The sequence below is a fragment of the Aristolochia californica genome, unplaced genomic scaffold (genome assembly GCF_029961685.1).
Source record: "Aristolochia californica isolate CCGP_79_NKW_82.1479 unplaced genomic scaffold, dmAriCali1.0.hap1 SCAF_9, whole genome shotgun sequence".
Classification (NCBI taxonomy): domain Eukaryota; kingdom Viridiplantae; phylum Streptophyta; class Magnoliopsida; order Piperales; family Aristolochiaceae; genus Aristolochia; species Aristolochia californica.
Genome location: NW_027182290.1, coordinates 31,868,430 through 31,888,315, shown reverse-complemented (window position 1 = coordinate 31,888,315; position 19,886 = coordinate 31,868,430). Strand labels below are relative to the sequence as shown.

The window sequence follows — 19,886 nt, the reverse complement described above, 5'->3', positions numbered from 1 at the left end:
AGTAGGCTGGTCAGTGTTTTTAGCATCTTTCTTACCTGCTGGAACCAGAGACATAAATTGAATTATAAACATAATAAATTATCAGGCCAAGCTAAAAAAAAGTGAAAGCATGCCAGGCTTCTAAACTTACGAGAAAATCATATTCTCTCTCTCTCCCTTTTCTCTATCTTCCCTCTCTCTCGCTCTCTCTCGCTCTCCTTTTTTGAGCTGGGCTGGTTGGTTACAGGTGTCTTAAATTTTAATAAGTTATTTATATAAATAAGTGAACTTTAATAGGGCCTGGGATTGAATGTTGTTCAGTTCAGTTGATTTTTTTTTTTTTTTTTTTGGTGGTGGTAGGGGCAGGGTTTGTGGTAGTTCAGTTAGACATGTAACTAGCATCCACTCCGAATTTTGTTCAATTATTTGCTATTATTTTTGTCATAATGTGACATAGGTTTTTGTTTGAAGATGGTGTGAATATTATTAAGGTTAAGAGCAATTAAAAATTAGGGAGACTCTTCTGCGACCACAAGGGATTGAAGCGAGGTTCCCATTTTGGGTTGAGAATCAGCAAACGAGTTTGTTGAACAGGGAATATGAGTTCAAGTACAAATTAAACTGGAAATAATGTTATAATGTCATGATAAACAGTCCAATGTCTCCAAGGCGGTTCCTTGGACTTCGCGAACTAATCAATCACCACTTTGGAGTTGCCTTCCACAATTTGTGGCCTGGAGAAGTGTTCTGAGAATATGATAAGTTTTTGAAGAAGGGCGAATAGCTCTGCAAAAGTGGAGTCGGAATTCCCAATGGAACAACATAGGTTACTAGTAGAGCGTCCTTGGAATTGCAGATGATGCCTCCAAACCCAGCCAGACTTGTGTTACTGATGGCACTACCATCGAAATTTAATTTGAGAGTGCGTGCATGGGGTGGTTGCCATTCCTCCATGGTGGGTTGACTGGAAGGGGAGGACATCTGAGCCACAAGATGCCAGTTGTGGCAGAGGCACGTCTTGAAGGTGCTGAAAGTCCTTTTAGTAAGTAACAAAGAGGACCCATGACCTACAATCGTCTCCGAGATCTCCTCAGTACTTCTGAATTTGCTTTGAAAAGGGTGGTTGTTCCTTTCTTTCCAAAGACACGAAGGAGTGAATCCGAGGCAGCTGGAAACAAGGACCTTGCCCAACTTAGGGAGTCTAGTTCCCAGCATTGACTGGAAGGAGGATAGAAGGTTGCGATGGATGTACATTTGAAGGCTAATTCGGCTGAATAGGAGAGACCAGACTCTTCCAAGCCTAGGGGCAATGGAGGAGGAGGTGATTGACCGTTTCATCATCGGCTTTGTAGAGTGGGCGAATGGGGTCAGGTCCCAAGTTTCTCCTGCGGTGGAGATTGTTTGTTGTGAGAATTCTAGTGAAACAAACATTTCAGAGGAAGAACTTGACCTTTGGCGGGGCAGCAAGTCACCGAGCAATTGCAACAACATTAGGCTTAGGATTAGTGTTCCGTTTTTTTTTTTTTTTTTTTTTAAAAGATGCATTTGTATTAACAAGAGAAATTACAGAAAAGGGAGCATATCCCTGACAATCAATGATTGTAGGGTAGCTCCCTGCTTAGCAAGCGCATCGGCTGTCGAATTTGCGGATCTCAGAATGTGAGGATTAGTTTTCCAGTTGGAGGTGGTGTATGCTGAGGGTACAAAATAAATGCCGCTAGCGTGACGCATCCAAATCAATTTGTCAGGGATGCTCTCGAATTTGGATAGATGCCAAGTCATCAAGAAGGCTGCATATAGTGAGGGCCTTGTTGTCTTTAATTCCTTGCTTGAAATGGAGGTTCCAACCTCCGTTAGATTGCCAAGCTACAACAATAGTGGACAAGGCGTGCGTGGTGATGCTCAAAAGAGATTGATATGAAGTGGCAAGAAGGTCGTTCCCAATCCACCAGTCTGACTAGAATGTAGTCTGTTGTTCATTGCCAACAAAGTATTTTGCTGCAGAAGTAAATTTTGGAAGGAGGAGGAACAACGACCTCCATAGGGGGGAGAGGTGTTGGCGGCGACCACCCTCAGTTTACCAGCTCTCATCCCAATTCAATTTTGTTGCAGCCATGGGTCTCCAAATCGATTTAGGTAGCATGTTGAACTTCGAAAGCCACATTAATAGGAGCACAATATTCATATATTTCTCGAGTCAAATGCCAAGTCCACCCAGTGCAATTGGCTTGTAGACATTCGGCCTGTGAACAAGATGGTAATGCACTTGCAACTTGGCCCCCTCCATGGGAATCCTTTCTTCACGGTTTCTATTTGGTGATAGATGGAGGTTGGGCAAGGGGATTAGGGATAGGAACTAATTCGGAATGCCAGCCAAACATGATTTTATGGGCACTAGTCTACCAGCTTTGGGTAGGAGTCTTCCCCACCAAGTAGCTAGTCGTCTTTTGAGCCTCTCAATCACTAGACTCAAGCGCTTTTGTGAGGTCAGCCATAGGCCAGGTATGAGCATGGCGAGGTGAGAAGGGAGCAACCCAAATAGGCCACCATGGAGCGGAGATTATTGATATTGATGTTGTATCCCATGATTGTTGTTTTTTGCCAATTTACTTTCTGCCCTGAGGATAATTCAAATAGGCCGAGGAGAGATTTTATTTTTTGATTCGATCAAATGTGCCTTTGCCAAAGTAGATTCTGGCGTTAGCAAACTGGAGTAGCGGAATGTTGAGGTTGACCTGGCTGGATATGGGATTAAGCCACCTGGATCTCTTAGCAGAATATATCATAGACGACAAGTATTCAGTCACCAAGTTGAAGAGGAATGGGGAGAGGGGGTCTCCCTGTCAAATACCTCGAGAGCCATGAAAGCGATCACAAGATACACCATGGTTAACATGGAGTAGGAAGTAGAGAATATGAAACTTTGAATCTAGGACCTCCAGTGGTTACCAAAGCCCATGCACACGGTGAGATCATCTATCAGCTGCCAGTTGACTTTGTCAAATGCCTTCTCGAGATCAAGCTTGAGAGCAATTTTGGGGAGCCTGATTGCTTGAAGCGTTCAAGCATTTCATGGGCTGCCATTGCTAAGTCCAGAATATTCCTTCTCCTTACAAAGGCACTTTGGCCTTGATGAATGATTGTCAACAACATCAATTTGAATCTATGTGCAAGCAGTTGGGCAATAGTTTGTATGGTTGGAGACAAAGATGATTGGTTGGAAATCTTGTGGGTGCTCCACATTGGCATGTTTGGGGATGAGGACAATGGACGATGCCCCCATGGCCTGATACGTGATACCATTTTGGTGTACTTTGTGTACCATTGCAGTGAGGTCATCTTTGATGATCGGCCAATGGTTTTTATAAAATTCTCCATTTTAGTTGTTAGGCCTAGGAGCACAGTCCAGAGGCATACCAAGAGGAGCTGCTTCAATTTCTTTAAGGGGAGAAAGCCAACTCCAGTAGAGCTATAGTGTGAGTGGTTATCTTTGAGAGCTGGACATGCTGAAGTACGGGTCGGTTGACACGCTCCTCAGAGTAAAAATCTGTCGAAACTTACGATAGCATCAGTATTGGAGGCTCTATGCGAGGTTACTTTGCTATTGATGCACATCGAAGTAACTCGATTAGTCCTCTGTTTGACCAAAGCAATTGAGTAGAAGAACCTGGTGTTTCCACCTCCCTTGGCCAACCACTTGAAGCAAACACGTTGCTTCCAATGTATTTACTTGCAAAGTGAAATTGATTGAAACTTGTGAACAAAGAGAAATTTGATTAGAGAATTCAGTTTAAGGGACCTTTGTTCTTCAGTACCATTAAGATCAACAATTTGAGATAGGAGGGAGAGCTTCTGAGCACGGTTAACAGATCGACGTTTCATGTCCCAGGCTTTAAGGTTGGTCTTAAGAAGCTTGGGCTTGAGACGAAAGGCCCAACCAACATTGCTTGTGTTGTTGAAGCCACTCCACCAGTTTGCAAGGAGAGAGCTGAAGTTTGTCTCCTTAAGCTAGCAATTTTTTTTTTTTTTTTGAAATGATGCTGATTTTTATTAAGACAAAACTCAAGAGAGCATATTACAAAGGAGGGAATCCTTCCTAAACAATGAGAGATTACTGGGAAGTTCCAAATTTTGCCAATTTATCAGCCAAAGAGTTGGTTGATCTAGGAATGAGATTCTAATTATAATGTGTAGAAGATACAAATGTCAGCAATACTATCAGTGATAGGCCAGTGGCGCCAATGGGGGAAGCTGTCTTTGGAACACCAACTAATAACCGTCTTCGAGTCGCCTTCAATGATTAACTTGCCATCAGATTCTTACTTCAGACAACCTTCACAGAAGAGGCTTCACTGACCCCGATCTTTCTTGTCCCTTATGCGGTGAGTGTGAAGAGACAGTCCAGCATGTCCTCTTACATTGGATTTTCGTGGTAAGTTTGGATGAAAATATTTCAGAAAATCGGACTCCAACTAGGGCTACATCAAGACCTCTTTGGCACCTTTGAGATGGTTCGAGGGATTCTCCTTCCTCGGCTAGGCAAGTTAATTTTTTTAGCCTGTCTTGCTCATGTTTCATGGTGTATTTGGCTCGAGCGGAACAACCGAAGATTCAACTCCAAAGCTAGTACCCCAGACAACACGACTTCTCATGCCGTTGGCCTTATCTCGAGTTGGCTTCATACAAAGAAGGATTTTGCCACTCTTTCAGGGGTTTCCCTTCGGGAAAATTGGAATTTGATTGCTCACATGTCTAGCCCTAGCAGAGCTCCTAGAATGGTTATTTGGGATCCTACCCCCAGTGACTGCATCAAGCTGAATTTTGATGGTAGTGCTATTGGATGTCCTGGTCCAGCAGGAGCAGGTGGTATATTCAGAGGTCACAATGGAGACCCCATTCTTTCTTATGCGGGTCCAGTGGGCATCGCCAATTCTAATACTGCTGAAGTTAGTGCTCTGCTGTTTGGCCTCCAAATCTTCAGAGATCGTCTCCATGGCAAGTTAATCATTGAAGGCGACTCAAAGATGGTTATTAGTTGGTGTTCCAAAGACAGCCTCCCCCCTTGGCGCCATGACCCATCACTGATAGTATTGCTGACATTGTATCTTCTTTGCATTGTAATTGGAATCTCATTCCTAGATCAGCCAACTCTTTGGTTGATAAATTGGCTAAATTCGGAACTTCCCAACAATCTCTCATTGTATGGGAAAGATTCCTTCCTTAGTAATTTTCTCTTTTGAGCTTTTGTCTTAATAAAAATCAACATCATTTAAAAAAAAATGATTAACTTGCCATGGAGATGATCCCTGAAGATTTGGAGGCCGAACAACGGAGCAGTAACTTCAGCAGTGTTAGAATCGGCAATGCCCACCGGACCAATATAAGAAAGAATAGGGTCTACATTGCTTAAGCTAGTAGTTTTCAAAATGGAATGGCTTATTCCCCTAGCAGCCAATTGGATTGGCCAGTGGTCAGAGCCAACTCTTTTAGTACCCGTAGTGGTGTTCTTGTAGAGTCTGAGCCAATCGCCATTTGCAAAGAAAAGGTCGAGTTTGGAGAAGGTGGGATGTCGTTTCCCATTAGACCAGGGGAATTTTTTTCCGGTGAGATTGATTTCTTTAAGCTCACAATTTTTTGTTTTGAAGAAGAGTGTGCTTATATTACAACAAAGAAATTACAGATCAATGGGGCCCTCCCTTAACAACAAGGGATTGGAGTGAGGCTCCATGCTTAGCGCTCACAACTTCCAATGAAGTCAGCTAAGGATCTCATTGAAGAAGAAATTTTGGTGGGGTGGTGGTTAGATTTCTCACTGCAAAACTGGATGGCATTGAAGTCTCCAACTAAGAGCCATGGGAGAGACCAACAATGCATCAGGTGAAGACAAGGTCGACCGCTCTTTGTATTGTGTGGGCCAATAAACTCCCGCAAGACACCAAACATTGCTAGAGCTTTGATCAGTGTCTTGGAGCCCAATAGAATAAGTGCCATATTTGGTATCCAAAACATCAATGAAATTGGAATTCTAGTGGACAAGAATGCCCCTAGAGTGCCCAATTGCATTAACAACCTTCCATTCAAGATTGTTGCAACTCTGGTCAGGTCGGATGGGGTTGTCCAAGCATTGAGCTTTAGTTTCTTGAAGAATGATGATGGTGGGATTACAAGCGGAGTGTATGTTTCTAATTATGGCTCGCTTGCATTGGGAGCCAATTCCTCTCACATTTCAAGAGGTAATGCTCGTTGCTTTTTTGTTTTTGATGCTCCCATGTCAATTCCAGGTAGCTGCCCTTTGTATACAACCCCCATTATATCAGCCGATTCCATCACTTGCCTCCAAGTATCTTCGTAATACTTGTCCTTCTCTGATTGGAGCCCAACGGCAAGCTGCTGGGAATTTTCACCTGGGGGAAAGAGAATTTGTCCAATCGAGGGGTCCATCGGGTACTTTTGCTGGTTGTTGGACTCGCCTTGAAGTAGTTGTCAGTAGGGGTGGCTTTGAACCGAGCCGGCTCGCGAGCGGCTCAAGTTTGGCTCGGTTCGATTCGTTATCTATCGAGCTCGTGCACCGAAATCGGCTCGTTTACCTTAACGAGCCGAGCTCGACTGAAGCCAGGTTCGGTTCGTCGGCTCGTGAGCCGGCTCGAAGTGAGTCTGATCGGTATCGGAATCGCGAGCGAGCGGGGGAGCGGGAGAGGGATCGAGAGCTGGGGGGGGGGGGATTTTTTCCTCCCCTCGTCACCGCCGACCCCTCCCATCGGCTGTTGTCGCCGCCTCTACCGCCGTCGTAGCTGTCCGTTTGATTTCTTCCGTCGCCGCCGCTTCCGTCGAGCCGTCATCCCCGGGCGCTGTAACTAGGGGTGGCATCGAGCCGAGCCGAGCCCGAACCTGCCTATGTTCGAGTCGAGCTTGATTTAAATATTTCGAGCCGAGCTTCGAGCCGAGCCTCGTCTCGAGCCTAAAATTGTTATCGAGCTCGAGCCCAACGAGTTCGAGCCGAGCTTCGAGCCGAGCTCGAGCCTCAACATGCATTTCAAACTTTTCAAAAAATATATGTCGAATAAAATGTATATAAAATTATGCATACATTTTATATAAAATTGGGCATGACCTCTACATAAAATTGGGCATAACTTATATATATAATATGTGTATAAGATTGGGCATAACCTCTACTTAAAATTGAGCATAATCTATATATATAATACTTGTATAAAATTTGGCATGACCTTTACTTAAAATTGGGCATAATCAATATACATAATACCTGCATAAACACTCCATAAAATTGTTTATACATTCCATAAACACTTCATGAAATTGTTTATACACTCCATAAAATAATCTAAACACTCCATACACTGCATAACATTATAAATAAACTCCATACAATAATCAAACACAACAAAATTAAATAAAATATCACTATCAATTTACAATCACCCAAATAAAAACTATAAATTCTTTAAATAAAATCATATTACTATTACATACTTACTAGAAAATTACAAGAAATATTTTAAATTTTTCTTAGGAAAATTAAATGGACCTCTTATTGCCTTTTCTAAGGAAATAAATAAAAATTAATAATTAATCTAATATATTATTATACTTATCGATAAAATTTTAATCACATAAAATGTCAAACACAAAATTACTATGAAAATTGCGTCATGCTCAAAGTATTATATCATCAACTGTCAAATACTTATTCAAAATTTTTCTATATGGTTTTCTAAACCATCTTGGCAAGAAAATCTTACTTGAAAAATTATAGGATTTTTTAAAAAGAATTTATAATTAGAAAAATATTTTGAAAAAATTCGAGGCACTAATGGTCCCTATATTTCTATTAAAAATGTTTTTTCAACATTTATTGAAAAAACTAGTCTCTGGAAACGTATTTCTACTAAAATATCTTTTTAATTTATTTAAGAGCCATGAGGAAGGGACAAAGAGTTTTTTTTTTCCTTGTTTATGATCTCGTACGTAGGGGTGGCTTTGAATAAGTTATATATAAGATTATGCATACATTTTTAAAAAATATAATGATAGGGGAGGTTTAGGTTTGAATTTCAATAATTGATTAAAATGCACCAATATTAATATTTTTTACTCCAATTGTTGTCTAGCTTGTTTTGTAATTTTTGAATTTGGCCATAATTTATTATGGCCTCCTTAGTGCCCCTAGATAAAAATTTATATTCTAGGAAAAACTAAAAATATTTTTCCTATGATACATATTCCAAAAAAAAACCGTTAAATAAAATCTTATTACTATTAGTGACTTATTAGAAAATTATAGGAAATATTTTAAAATTTTCTTAGGAAAGTTATTGTCTCTTCTAGGGAAATAAATAAAAATTAATAATCAATCTAATATATTATTATACTTATCGATAAATTTTTAATTAAATAAAATATCAAACACAAAATTGCAATGAAAATTATTTCATGCTAAAAGTATTACATCATCAACTGTTAAATACTTATTCAAAAATTTTCTATACAGTTTTCTACCCCATCTTGGTACAAAAAATCTTACTTTGAAAATTATATGATTTTTAATAAAAAATTTTAATTAGAAAAGTGTTTAAAAAAACATGAGACACTAATAGTTTATAGAAAATTATTTCTACAAAATTTATTTTAAATTTTTTCCAGAGGAAAAAGTTTTTATTTTATTTTATGATCTCGCACGTGCGAAATCGCACGTGCGAGATCATCTTCTCGCGAGGAAGGGGGAGATTATTTCTCCCCTGTTCTGGTTTTCCGCCGAGACGACCCCGAGGGAAGGGGCTTACGGCGCCGGTGAGGATTTATCGTCGGAGATAACGGCCACGACGGAGTCGGCGGTGATGGAAGCGGCGGCGACGGAAACAGAGGCTACGGCGAGGAGAGGAAGAAATCGAACGGACGGACACAGAGGCGGCCGGCGAGCAGCTGCGACGGCGGTATAGACGCCGGAGAACAGCTACGACGGCGATAGAGGCGGCGGCAACAACCGATGGGAGGGGTCGGCGGTGACGGGGGGGAGGAAAAAATTTTCCCCCCCTCGCTCTCGCTCCCGCTCCCGCTCCCCCGCTCGCTCGCGATCCCGTACCGATTCATGCCGATCCGACTCATTTCGAGCCGGCTCGCGAGCCAACGAACCGAACCTAGCTTCGATCGAGCTCGGCTCGTTAAGGTAAACGAGCCGATTTCGGTGTTCGAGCTCGGCTCAAGCTCGAAAAATGACGAATCGAACCGAGCCGAACCGAGCCGGCTCGCGAACCGGCTCGGCTCGAAGCCACCCCTAGCTGTAACCCCCTTCCCTCCTCGTCGTCTCGGCGGAAAACCAGAACCTAAGTTCAAGGGAGAAATTAGGGGAGAAATAATCTCCCCCCTCCCTCGCGCGAAGACGATCTCGCACGTGCGAGATCATAAGTAAAAAAAAAAAAAAAAACTTTTTCCTCTAGAAAAAATTAAAAATAAATTTCGTAGAAATAAGTTTCTATAAACTATTAGTGTCTCATTTTTTTAAACATTTTTCTAATTAATTTTTTTATTAAAAATCGTATAATTTTCTAAGTAAGATTTTCGTACCAAAATGGGATAGAAAACTGTATAGAAAATTTTTGAATCAGTTTAACAGTTGATGCTGTAATACTTTTGGCATGAAGCAATTTTCATTGCAATTTTGTGTTTGATATTTTATTTAATTAAAAATTTATCGATAAGTATAATAATATATTAGATTGATTATTAATTTTTATTTATTTCCCTAGAAGAGACAATAAAAGGTCCATTTAACTTTCCTAAGAAAATTTTAAAATATTTCTTGTAATTTTCTAATAAGTCACTAATAGTAATAAGATTTTATTTAAACGTTTTTTTGGGAATATGTATCATAGGAAAAATATTTTTAGTTTTTCCTAGAATATAAATTTTCATCTAGGGGCACTAAGGAGGCCATAATAAATTATGGCCGGATTCAAAAATTACAAAACAAGCTAAACAACAATTGGAGTAAAAAATATTAATATTGGTGCATTTTAATCCATTATTGAAATTCAATCCTGAACCTCCCCTATCATTATATTTTTTAAAAATATATGCATAATTTTATATATAATTTATTCAAAGCAACCCCTACGTGCGAGATCATAAACAAGGAAAAAAAAAACTCTTTGTCCCTTCCTCATGGCTCTTAAAGAAATTGAAAAGATATTTTAGTAGAAATACGTTTCTAGAGACTATTAGTGTTTTTTTCAATAAATGTTGAAAAAACATTTTTAACAGAAATATAGGGACCATTAGTGCCTCATGTTTTTTCAAAATATTTTTCTAATTATAAATTCTTTTTAAAAAATCATATAATTTTCTAAGTAAGATTTTCTTGCCAAGATGGGTTAGAAAACCATATAGAAAAATTTTGAATAAGTATTTGACAGTTGATGATATAATACTTTGAGCATGAGGCAATTTTCATAGCAATTTTGTGTTTGACATTTTATGTGATTAAAAATTTATCGATAAGTATAATAATATATTAGATTAATTATTTATTTTTATTTATTTCCTTAGAAAAGGCAATAAGAGGTCCATTTAACTTTCCTCAGAAAAAATTATAATATTTCTTGTAATTTTCTAGTAAGTCTGTAATAGTAATAGGATTTTATTTAAAGGATTTATAGTTTTTATTTGGGTGATTGTAAATTGATAGTGATATTTCATTTAATTTTGTCGTGTTTGATTATTGTATGGAGTTTATTTATAATGTTTTGCAGTGTATGGAGTGTTTAGACTATTTTATGGAGTGTATAAACAATTTCATGGAGTGTTTATGGAATGTATAGACAATTTTATAGAGTGTTTATGGAATGTTTATGTAGGTATTATGTATATTGATTATGCCCAATTTTAAGTAGAGGTCATGCCGAATTTTATACAAGTATTATATATATAGATTATGCTCGATTTTAAGTAGAGGTTATGCCTAATCTTATACACTTATTATATATATATATATAAGTTATGCCCAATTTTATGTAGAGGTCATGTCCAATTTTATGTAAAATGTATGCATAATTTTATATACATTTTATTCGATATATATTTTTTGAAAAGTTTTAAATGTATGTTGAGGCTCGAGCTCAACTCGAACTCGTTGGGCTCGTGCTCGACAACAATTTTAGGCTCGAGACGAGGCTCGGCTCGAAACTCGGCTCGAAATATTTAAATCAAGCTCGGCTCGAACATAAGCAGGTTCGGGCTCGGCTCGGCTCGATGCCACCCTTAGTTATCGGGGACGACCCTTTCTTTTTCTGCTGTAGGTTGCAAGAAGAGGGGGAGAAACATTCTTTGGGTAGTCTTGATATGAGAGGTGGTGGGGGGTGGATGGTTTTAGGAGTGGTTGACTCATTGTTGGACTGGTGGGGGGGGATGGAGTGGGGGATTTCATGGCAGAAGTGGTAAAGCAGGGGGAGGCGCCGTTTTCTGAACAGGCAGAGTAATACTGGAATGGAAAGTGGCTGTTTGCAATGTGGGGTGAAGGTTGACACCAAGTATTGAGAGAAGCCTCGTCCGTGACTCTCCCAGTAGGCAAGGGAGAAAGACATGTTGGACGTGTATCGATGGTTGCATCAAGGAATGGTTGAATGGTTGGGTTAGCTCCAAAAAGCACTGATGACAGTCAACAGGAACTGTCTGGTTGACTAGCAGGTGTGTCAGTGTTGTCAGCAAGCTTGTATGTGGCATTGGGGAATGAATCATCCTGCACAACAACTTTTGGAAAATTCCTTAAGCTATGTGGAGAGCAGGTAAAAGGGGTGGAGGTGGGACTGAGCTGTGTCTACGAGATCAAGTGGTTCAGAATTGAGTGTCAGGGTTTCTGTTTTTTTAACTGGGCGGTATGTGAGGTGGGTATAGTTCTGATCTGGGTTGGGAGGATGAAGATTTTGGCTTAGTCAAGGTTGGACCATTGATTTGTGGTGTAGTCCAACATTTGTAGTGTTCCAAAGGCATTGACATTGGATTCCAGTGTCTGTCGACTCCGGAGTTTAATGGGGAGCCCTTTGATGGTGATCCATTGTCCATAGGAGCAGTTAGTCAGTGTAGGGGTCCAGTCCTCAATGCTGAGTAATGGTGATTTGGAATTGATGGGTATCCCTATAGTTGCAAGTTTATCCTTTGAAGTTTGGAAAAGAATGAGCCATTTCCTGTTTTTGATGTAGGAGTGGACGGGTGTGTAGGATAAGTGGAGTTGGTTGGCAAACCAGTTGGATATGAAGTGGCCAGTGGTTTGGATGGTCGTTGTTGTGACAATCGAGGCTTGGGCTAGTCTTTCTCTCCCATCAGTCAAAACATGGGCAGGTATGTTTACGATGATATGATTTTCCTTGCTCTTTGCCAGTGGGGGTGCAAAGGGAAATGAATGTTTCAGGAGGGGTGATGGGGGGAGGTGGTGAAGTGGTCGTGGCAATATTTGTGGTGCTGATAATGATTGGCTTTGATTTATGGAAGGCAAGGTGGGGTGGGGTGGGTTGTTTTTCCAGTCCGGTGTTTTGGGTGTTTGGTGAGAGATCAAGAAGGCTATTCCGGAAAGCTCGCCATCTGAAACCCGAGCTGGCACTCTCGGGAATGTAGATCCTCATGATTATGGCACCATCATGGTATTGGGTGATCTTACATTCTCTGGTGTTTTTGTATTTGAAAACTGAGAATAAGACAACCAGATTCCCTGTCCAGAGCTCCCTTGTTCGGTGGCTGGGGTGATGATCATCTGTCACATGGTCAAATTGCTTGATGAATGTTGCACAAGCAATAGCTGGAATAGCAATAAATGATCACTTTTCTTGGGTTCTGCATTGCTCGGATTATCTTTCCAGTGCGGTCTGTAGCTTACTAAGGCAAGGAACATGCTTGTGCGTCCATACTTGAAGTGAGTGCTGCGTGAGGAAATGGAACTCTCAAGTCTTTGCTTTTTCTGAGTAGTCTGGCTTGCAACTACCTGGCAAGTGGTGCCTTAGAGTAGTCGCTTGTCTTGGTTCTCGGCTGATCACTCTGCTGTCGCCTGAGAGGACGTCTCCTGACCAATTCAGATTTGCCATCTCGATCAGTGTCCTTAGAACGAAGTTCCTCATTGCGTTCGTTGTTGGCAACTTGATCTTCTTCTCTCATTTGTTCAGTCAATGGAGAGAACTTGTTTCCATTCTCTCCATTTCGGTGTCTCTCTCCACAATCTAGTAACTAAAAACCTCCTCCATTTTTCTTTTCCCGCCGTCTTTCTTCATTCACTCTTCTCATCTCGCTTTCTCTCTTCCTCCCACTCCACTCCTGCTCCTGCTTGCCATAAGAAGAAGTGTATATAATGTGACATAGGTAGTTCTTGTTTGTTGGTATACACTGCAACTGTCCAAGGGTATGTAAGAGGAGAATTTTCTGGTGCTTCTCTTTTGGGGTGGCAATTTCATTTGTATAATACATGAAATAGAGGGTTTATTTATTTAGCAAAAACAGAGGGCTTGGAGAAACCATAAAATGATAAGTGTTGCAAACTACAGCCATTACAAAAAAGAGATGGCAAAGGAATTTTGGAGCTTAGTTAATGTGTAAAGTCACATAAACGTGTTTAGGAACAGTTACCTGTTCACATTCAAATATCTATATCAGCATGCATGTTATAGATTTCACTATCGAGCAATTACAGATGGTTTTTGTTGGTTTTTTATCTTGTGGGTCCTGTTTTGACAGCTATTGTGTAAATCTTCGTATGTGAGTCACCGTGTATTTATTTTCAGAGTAGGAGCTGCATTGCACAATTTGGGACAGTTTTATCTAGGACAACGGAAATTGGAAGAAGCTCAAGCATGCTATGAGGTAGAGAAATTTTTAACATTAAGGTTATTAGATTCCATCTTTGTTACTGTTTTACTAGTGACAAATTAGCAAACACAAAACTTTTGCATACATGACATTCTTACAATGATTTGGAGCACAACAGTATGAGAATTGCTTCTCGTTGTTTGTGGTAAAAAAGATGATTGTAGTCTCATTGTTTATAGACAGAGTGCAAAGAATATTTGCATTAAAAGAATATTTGCAAAGAATATTTTCATAGGAGCTGCATTACACAATTTGGGACAGTTTTATCTAGGACAACAGAAATTGGAAGAAGCTCGAGCATGCTATGAGGTAGAGAAATTTTTAACATTAAGGTTATTAGATTCCATCTTTGTTACTGTTTTACTAGTGACAAATTAGCAAACACAAAACTTTTGCATACATGACATTCTTACAATGCTTTGGAGCACAACAGTATGAGAATTGCTTCTCGTTGTTTGTGGTAAAAAAGATGATTGTAGTCTCATTGTTTATAGACAGAGTGCAAAGAATATTTGCATTAAAAGATAAATATACTAAGATCTGTATGAAAGCTGGTACTCTACGTACATGTCTAATTTGCAATTCTATATAAAAAGTGTCAGATTTTTCCTTTTTACTGCATTGGTTTCTGACTATTTTTCCTATTTAACATAGCAAGCCTGCAAAAGCATATCATTATACTCTAATTTTTTTGTCAATATCTTGAATCTACTGGAGTGTTTTCATACAGAGAATTTTTAGTGGACAAGATCTTTTGTGTTTTGACTCTCATTTCTCTGGCACTGATTATATATAACTGCTGATTCTGTCCACTAATTCTCTTTCTTGTTGTTTTCATGTTTTCGATGGCAGAGAGCTCTGAAGGTATGAGCTATCTTTTGTTCTTTATCAGTTTAGTTTGAGAACTTTGACAACTTTAAAGCTGCTTTTTATGGAGTACTGCAAACACAATCTGTTTATTTTTAATTTTTAAATAAAACACCCTAAAATGATTTTTCTTCTCCTTAATTACCTATTATTTCGTAGATAAAAGGCCGTGTTCTTGGCCATGGGCATTCGGACTATGCAAATACAATGTATCATCTCGGGACGGTAGGACTTTAAACTTCCTCTGTCTTTTTCTCTTTCTCTCCATCTTCTGGTGAAATTTCTTGGATATTTAGGATTTGCACACTGATGCATCATTTGATTCACTTATTTAGATGTGCTGCATTTCATAGTTGAAAGAATACCAAAACTTTTGGGCCAGTGAGGATCTGTAGCTGACAATGAGAAGTAGATCTAGTTAATGTTGGGACAACCATTTGGACTGTTAAACAGATGACAGTCATGCTATACTGTAGCAGGAATTACCTTGAATGAAGAAAGCCAATATAAGCCGAGAAGGAGGTGCCTCAATGATGCAGTTGTGTGGGTTTGAATGTGGAAATAGCTGTTGAGTTTCAAACATATTGAATGACTCATGCTGGGAGCAGAATATGATACTGCTGTAGCACTTCAATTCTGCTAGTCTATGTACACTTTCATCCTTCTATTAGCTTGTTTAAGAGAGCACAGCTAGCAGCCCTTCCTTTCATCTGCTTCAGCTCTGTAGAAGCTCATTTCTCCTTCAGAGACCCTTAAACTTTATATATTGTGCTTATAAGAAAAGGAAAAAGAAAAAAAGGTACTCATCTTAACCAGCTCCAGAAAAGAGGATTTCAACTTGCCATCTATCTATGCAAGCTATGTGGTTAGGCAGGAGAATAAGAAAATCATATTTTTCCTCTTTACCCCGAAACCTGCACTGTTTCAGTGTGCTTTGAGCAAATTAGTAGTAAATCTAGGAGTAATTGCTGTGCTGAAAGGAGTAAACACTCTGAAAAGTTCTCATTGCTTCAGCCCATCTGTGCCTGCAGTATGATCAGAGATTTTCTGTGGCTCTGAAAGCTTCATTGTGTGTCTTAAGAGTTTTTCATATCATCAAGCTAGTTTTGTTCTTATTTTGTTGTTTCTCATGCATTGGGGCTTAAATAAACATTAGGCAAGCTAATGCAAAGGCCTTTCTCCTCATCCCATTTGAACTGGTATTAACTGGAGAATAATTGCAGTCTACACACAAGATCACTGACTTCCCCCCCTCCCCCCCCTCTATGCTCTCTATTGCTCTAACTTGATGGGAGCTCCAGGGGAACCCGATTGGATTTTTTTTTAATTGATTAATGGGGTTTGGTAGAAAATTTGGAGTAAAACAATGGATGGAAGTGGGGAAAGCACAAAACACACAAAAAAAAACACAGAAACGCAGATTTGTGTTTTTTCTCTAGCTGCCGCTTCTAGTGCACTTCCTTCTTTATTTATAAAAATTAGCTAGAAATCCTCACATATTTGGTAATTATAAAAATACCCCCTATTGACTAGAAATATCAAAGATTCGCATGCATGCCGTACATACTACATACACTAACTTGTACCCTAGCAAAACCCTGAGTTTGCTAATGCTGATGTAGTTCTCCATGATCATAATGTTGGCGTGGTGAAGGCGGCCTTTTTTTTTCATTGTTATTAATTGGATGAATAACACCTCCCCTTTTCTTAGGATGATTAGTTATCTTTATGAGGATTTTTTTATGAGACTCCCAAGATATCTTTTGGCAAAACTATTTGAAGGTTTTTTCTTTTTCAAAAGAGTGGTATGAAAGAGCCTATTAAGAAAAAACACAAAAGAAAGAACCTAATAAGAAGAAAGAGGATACAAGAGGAATTCCCTAGGGAAAGATCCAAAGAGATGCAAAAGAGTGAAGAAAAAGAGGAAACAAAAAAGACAAAGATGATCAATTTGGTTCAAGTAACCTAAAGCCAGAGAGAGGGAATCTCCAAGAACAGAGTTTTGTTGAGGGATCTGCACCTTCTCTCACCATTTGTCTGAAAAATGGTTAGTACGTCCATACTAGACGTACTTTTTCTCACCACTTTTGTTAAGGAATAGTCCCACATGGATTAGTGAGTACAAAGATCTTGAGTTTATTAGTTGGGAAAGAGGTTTCCTAAGTTGGCTAGTCATTTTGGGATGGGCCTTGGACCCAACTTAATATGGTATCAGAGCAAGTACTCATATGTGGGCCTGCATCCAAAAAACTTTCTACTTGTAGAGCCACAAAAGAGGGCCTACACCTAAACTATCCACTTGTAGAGTCACAAAAGAGGGCCTACACCTAAACTGCCTACTCCTAAATTATCCACTTGTAGAGCCACGAAAGAGGGTCTACACGTGAGGGGGAGTGTTAAGGAATAGTCTCACATGGATTAGTGAGTACAAAGATCTTGAGTTTATTAGTTGGGAAAGAGGTTTCCTAAGTTGGCTAGTCATTTTGGGATAGGGCCTTGGACCCAATTTAATAACTTTCATTAGCACGACCTCGGCCATGCTCAAATGTATCTATTCCTCGTCCTAGGTTGCCCTGTCCACCCTGGCCATGTACATGAGGTGTCTCTTAGTGACTCTGAAGTGGCTGGATATTGAGGGCGGCAGCTTGTGTCTCCTTGTTATCCTTGCTATCCTGTAGAACTACGACTACTTCTGCATGTGTTACTCAGTTAAAGGCCTTTCTGAGTGTTGGAATAATATCATCCACAAGTCTTTGGACTCGAACTTCATCATATTTTGATCTCAATCCATCAAGGAATTTGGCTATTGGAAGCTGTCCCTAGTATGCTCGAAGCTCAGACTATTTAATAGTAAATAGATGATATGTCTTAGTTTCCTGTAAGATACTTTGTAGCTCACTGAAATAATCAATAACTGAGCCATGTCACCTCTTTAATCCAAAAAATCTTGAATACAACTCATAGATTTTAGATAAGTTGCCCTTCTGATAATAAAAGCTTCTAGGACTTCCAAATTTCTTTGGAGGTCTCACAATTGCTCACTTTTCTCTTGAATTTTGATACTATGCTATTAAAGAGCAAAGTCATAACTTGGCTATCCTCTACCTCCTAGTGATTAGTCATCGGGTCAAGAGGATCATCCTTCAAGTATCTTGTCATCCTCTTAGCCTTCAGGTAAATCTGGATTGATTTGTACCAGCCCAAGTACTTTTGCCCATTTAATTTCTCCATGTTACTCACAATGCTCTTTATTGTCTACATTCCCAGATTCTTTGGCTGGCGTAATCACTTCTCCTGAATCAGCCTTTGTTCACTAATAATAGCCATAGAATGAGCACAAATAGATGCTGGAATATACTACCAAATCAACCAGCATAAACAAGCACACTCATATATCTCTCTGTATAAACCCTAAACCCTAAACCCTAAAGCACACTCAAATATAAACCTGCACAACTTTGGTGTTGCTCACACAACGCAAAAAATTAGGCCTCTAAAGCACAATAGATATAACCACACGTCGCACTCTGCTGTAATCTGATAGAAAATACTTTAGAATAGGTCAATTAAGGCTGACATCAGTCCTAAGTATAATGACTTGGGCGGGATTCAAGTATGGAAGACTTGCGCAGGCACAATATTGGGATAGGAGAACCCAAACAACCCTCTAGGGGCACAAAAACTTCATAAAGCTGTTCAATTGATAGCACAAGCCATCAAACCTAGGGTTATGACACAAATAAAGAGAAAAAAGCTCTAACCTTTACCTTCAATCAGCAGCAATTTGGTGAAATCCCTATTCCTGGAGAGTTTACAGGCTTATGGAGGAGAAGATTCTTACTAAAAGCCCACGACAATTAAATTGAATGCTTTAATACCATGTAAAATACGAAGAATAAGGAAAAATAGATAGAGAAAGAGAGAGAAAAGAGGAGTTTTTGAAGAAGTTGTGTTGAAGAGCAACGTTCATTGGGTCTGAAATCAGACCCGAATTTCTCTTAAAACTATCTTAAGTTAACAACTTACAAAAAGTTGTATATGCCCCTCTACACGCACAAACTTATATCTCCCTGCTAACATATTTTTTTTGTTTTTTTTGATAAAAGATGTATATTTATATAATAACAAGAAAATACAAAACTTATAGGAGCAAATTCCTAACAACAAGAGATTGTAGGTTTGCTCCAGTCCTGGCATGCACATCAGCTGCCGAATTTGGCAGATCTCGGAATGTAAGACCAAATACAAGAAAATTTAGAAACAATTTTGAGAATCTCCCTAAAAGAGTCCCAATGGCGCCATGGGGGAGAGGAAGCATACTCGAACTCGCACCAACCAATAACCACCTTTGAGTATCCTTCAATACGCATAGGGCCACTACAATTATCTCTGAAAACACGAAGCCCATTACGAAGACCTTGAAGCTCAGTCGACGTAGAATCAGCAATGCCTAACGGGCCAGCATATGAGAAAAGCTGGTTGCCAAAGGGATCTGAGATAAAATCTCCCTGCTAACATATCACAAAGTACAATTGCCTCTACATTCTAAAACTGAATATTTTTAGTTCTCTTAAAATCTTGAAAGTTAGTCCTTGATTGGTCTTATTTTAGATGCAACACCAATGCTTTAAAAGAATAAATAATTGAAATGTGCATAAAATACATTTTTCCACTGGAAGGTTCATGTATATAAGAAATATCAATTAAAGAAATAAATAGATGAATGTATGGAAACCCCTGATGCTTTTATGGTCCATTGGCTGTAGAGTTTGTCTTGCTCTGGTTGATGGGAGCTCTAAACAGTAGCAAATTTGCTTTAATAGGTGCTTAATCTTCTAGGAAAAGAGAAGGATTCAGAGGCTCTTATCCAAGATTCTATCAGAATACTTGAGGTGCTCATGCTTTTTGATTTTGATTTTTCTAAAATTCTTTCTACTTTATTTGTTTGGAATAGCCATCTGAGTTCAGTTTACTGATGGCTGTCAGGAATGTGGCCTTGGGGAGTCAGTTACCTGCATCCGTAGAATGAGATATCTTTCGCAGGTATTTTAATTTTATATTTTTTTCTTATTTTCTGGAACCATCAGATACTTTTTTTTTTTTGTAGTTTTCATTAATATGTAATTATCTTGTTTTCTTTTCATTTAGTTACTATTAAATTAAAAGCATTTCAA

The 19,886-nt window shown here is 39.2% G+C and overlaps 1 protein-coding gene across 1 annotated transcript in view; it reads left to right on the top strand.

Moving 5' to 3' along the window:
* Window positions 1-19,886, top strand: part of LOC137940789 (uncharacterized) — a 38,682-nt gene that overhangs the window by 4,258 nt on the left and 14,538 nt on the right. The window contains exons 6-10 of the mRNA XM_068785915.1: window positions 13,761-13,839; window positions 14,698-14,709; window positions 14,872-14,937; window positions 19,536-19,604; window positions 19,699-19,755. Coding sequence (XP_068642016.1) covers window positions 13,761-13,839; window positions 14,698-14,709; window positions 14,872-14,937; window positions 19,536-19,604; window positions 19,699-19,755 — 283 coding nt within the window. The remainder of the gene's footprint in view (window positions 1-13,760; window positions 13,840-14,697; window positions 14,710-14,871; window positions 14,938-19,535; window positions 19,605-19,698; window positions 19,756-19,886) is intronic.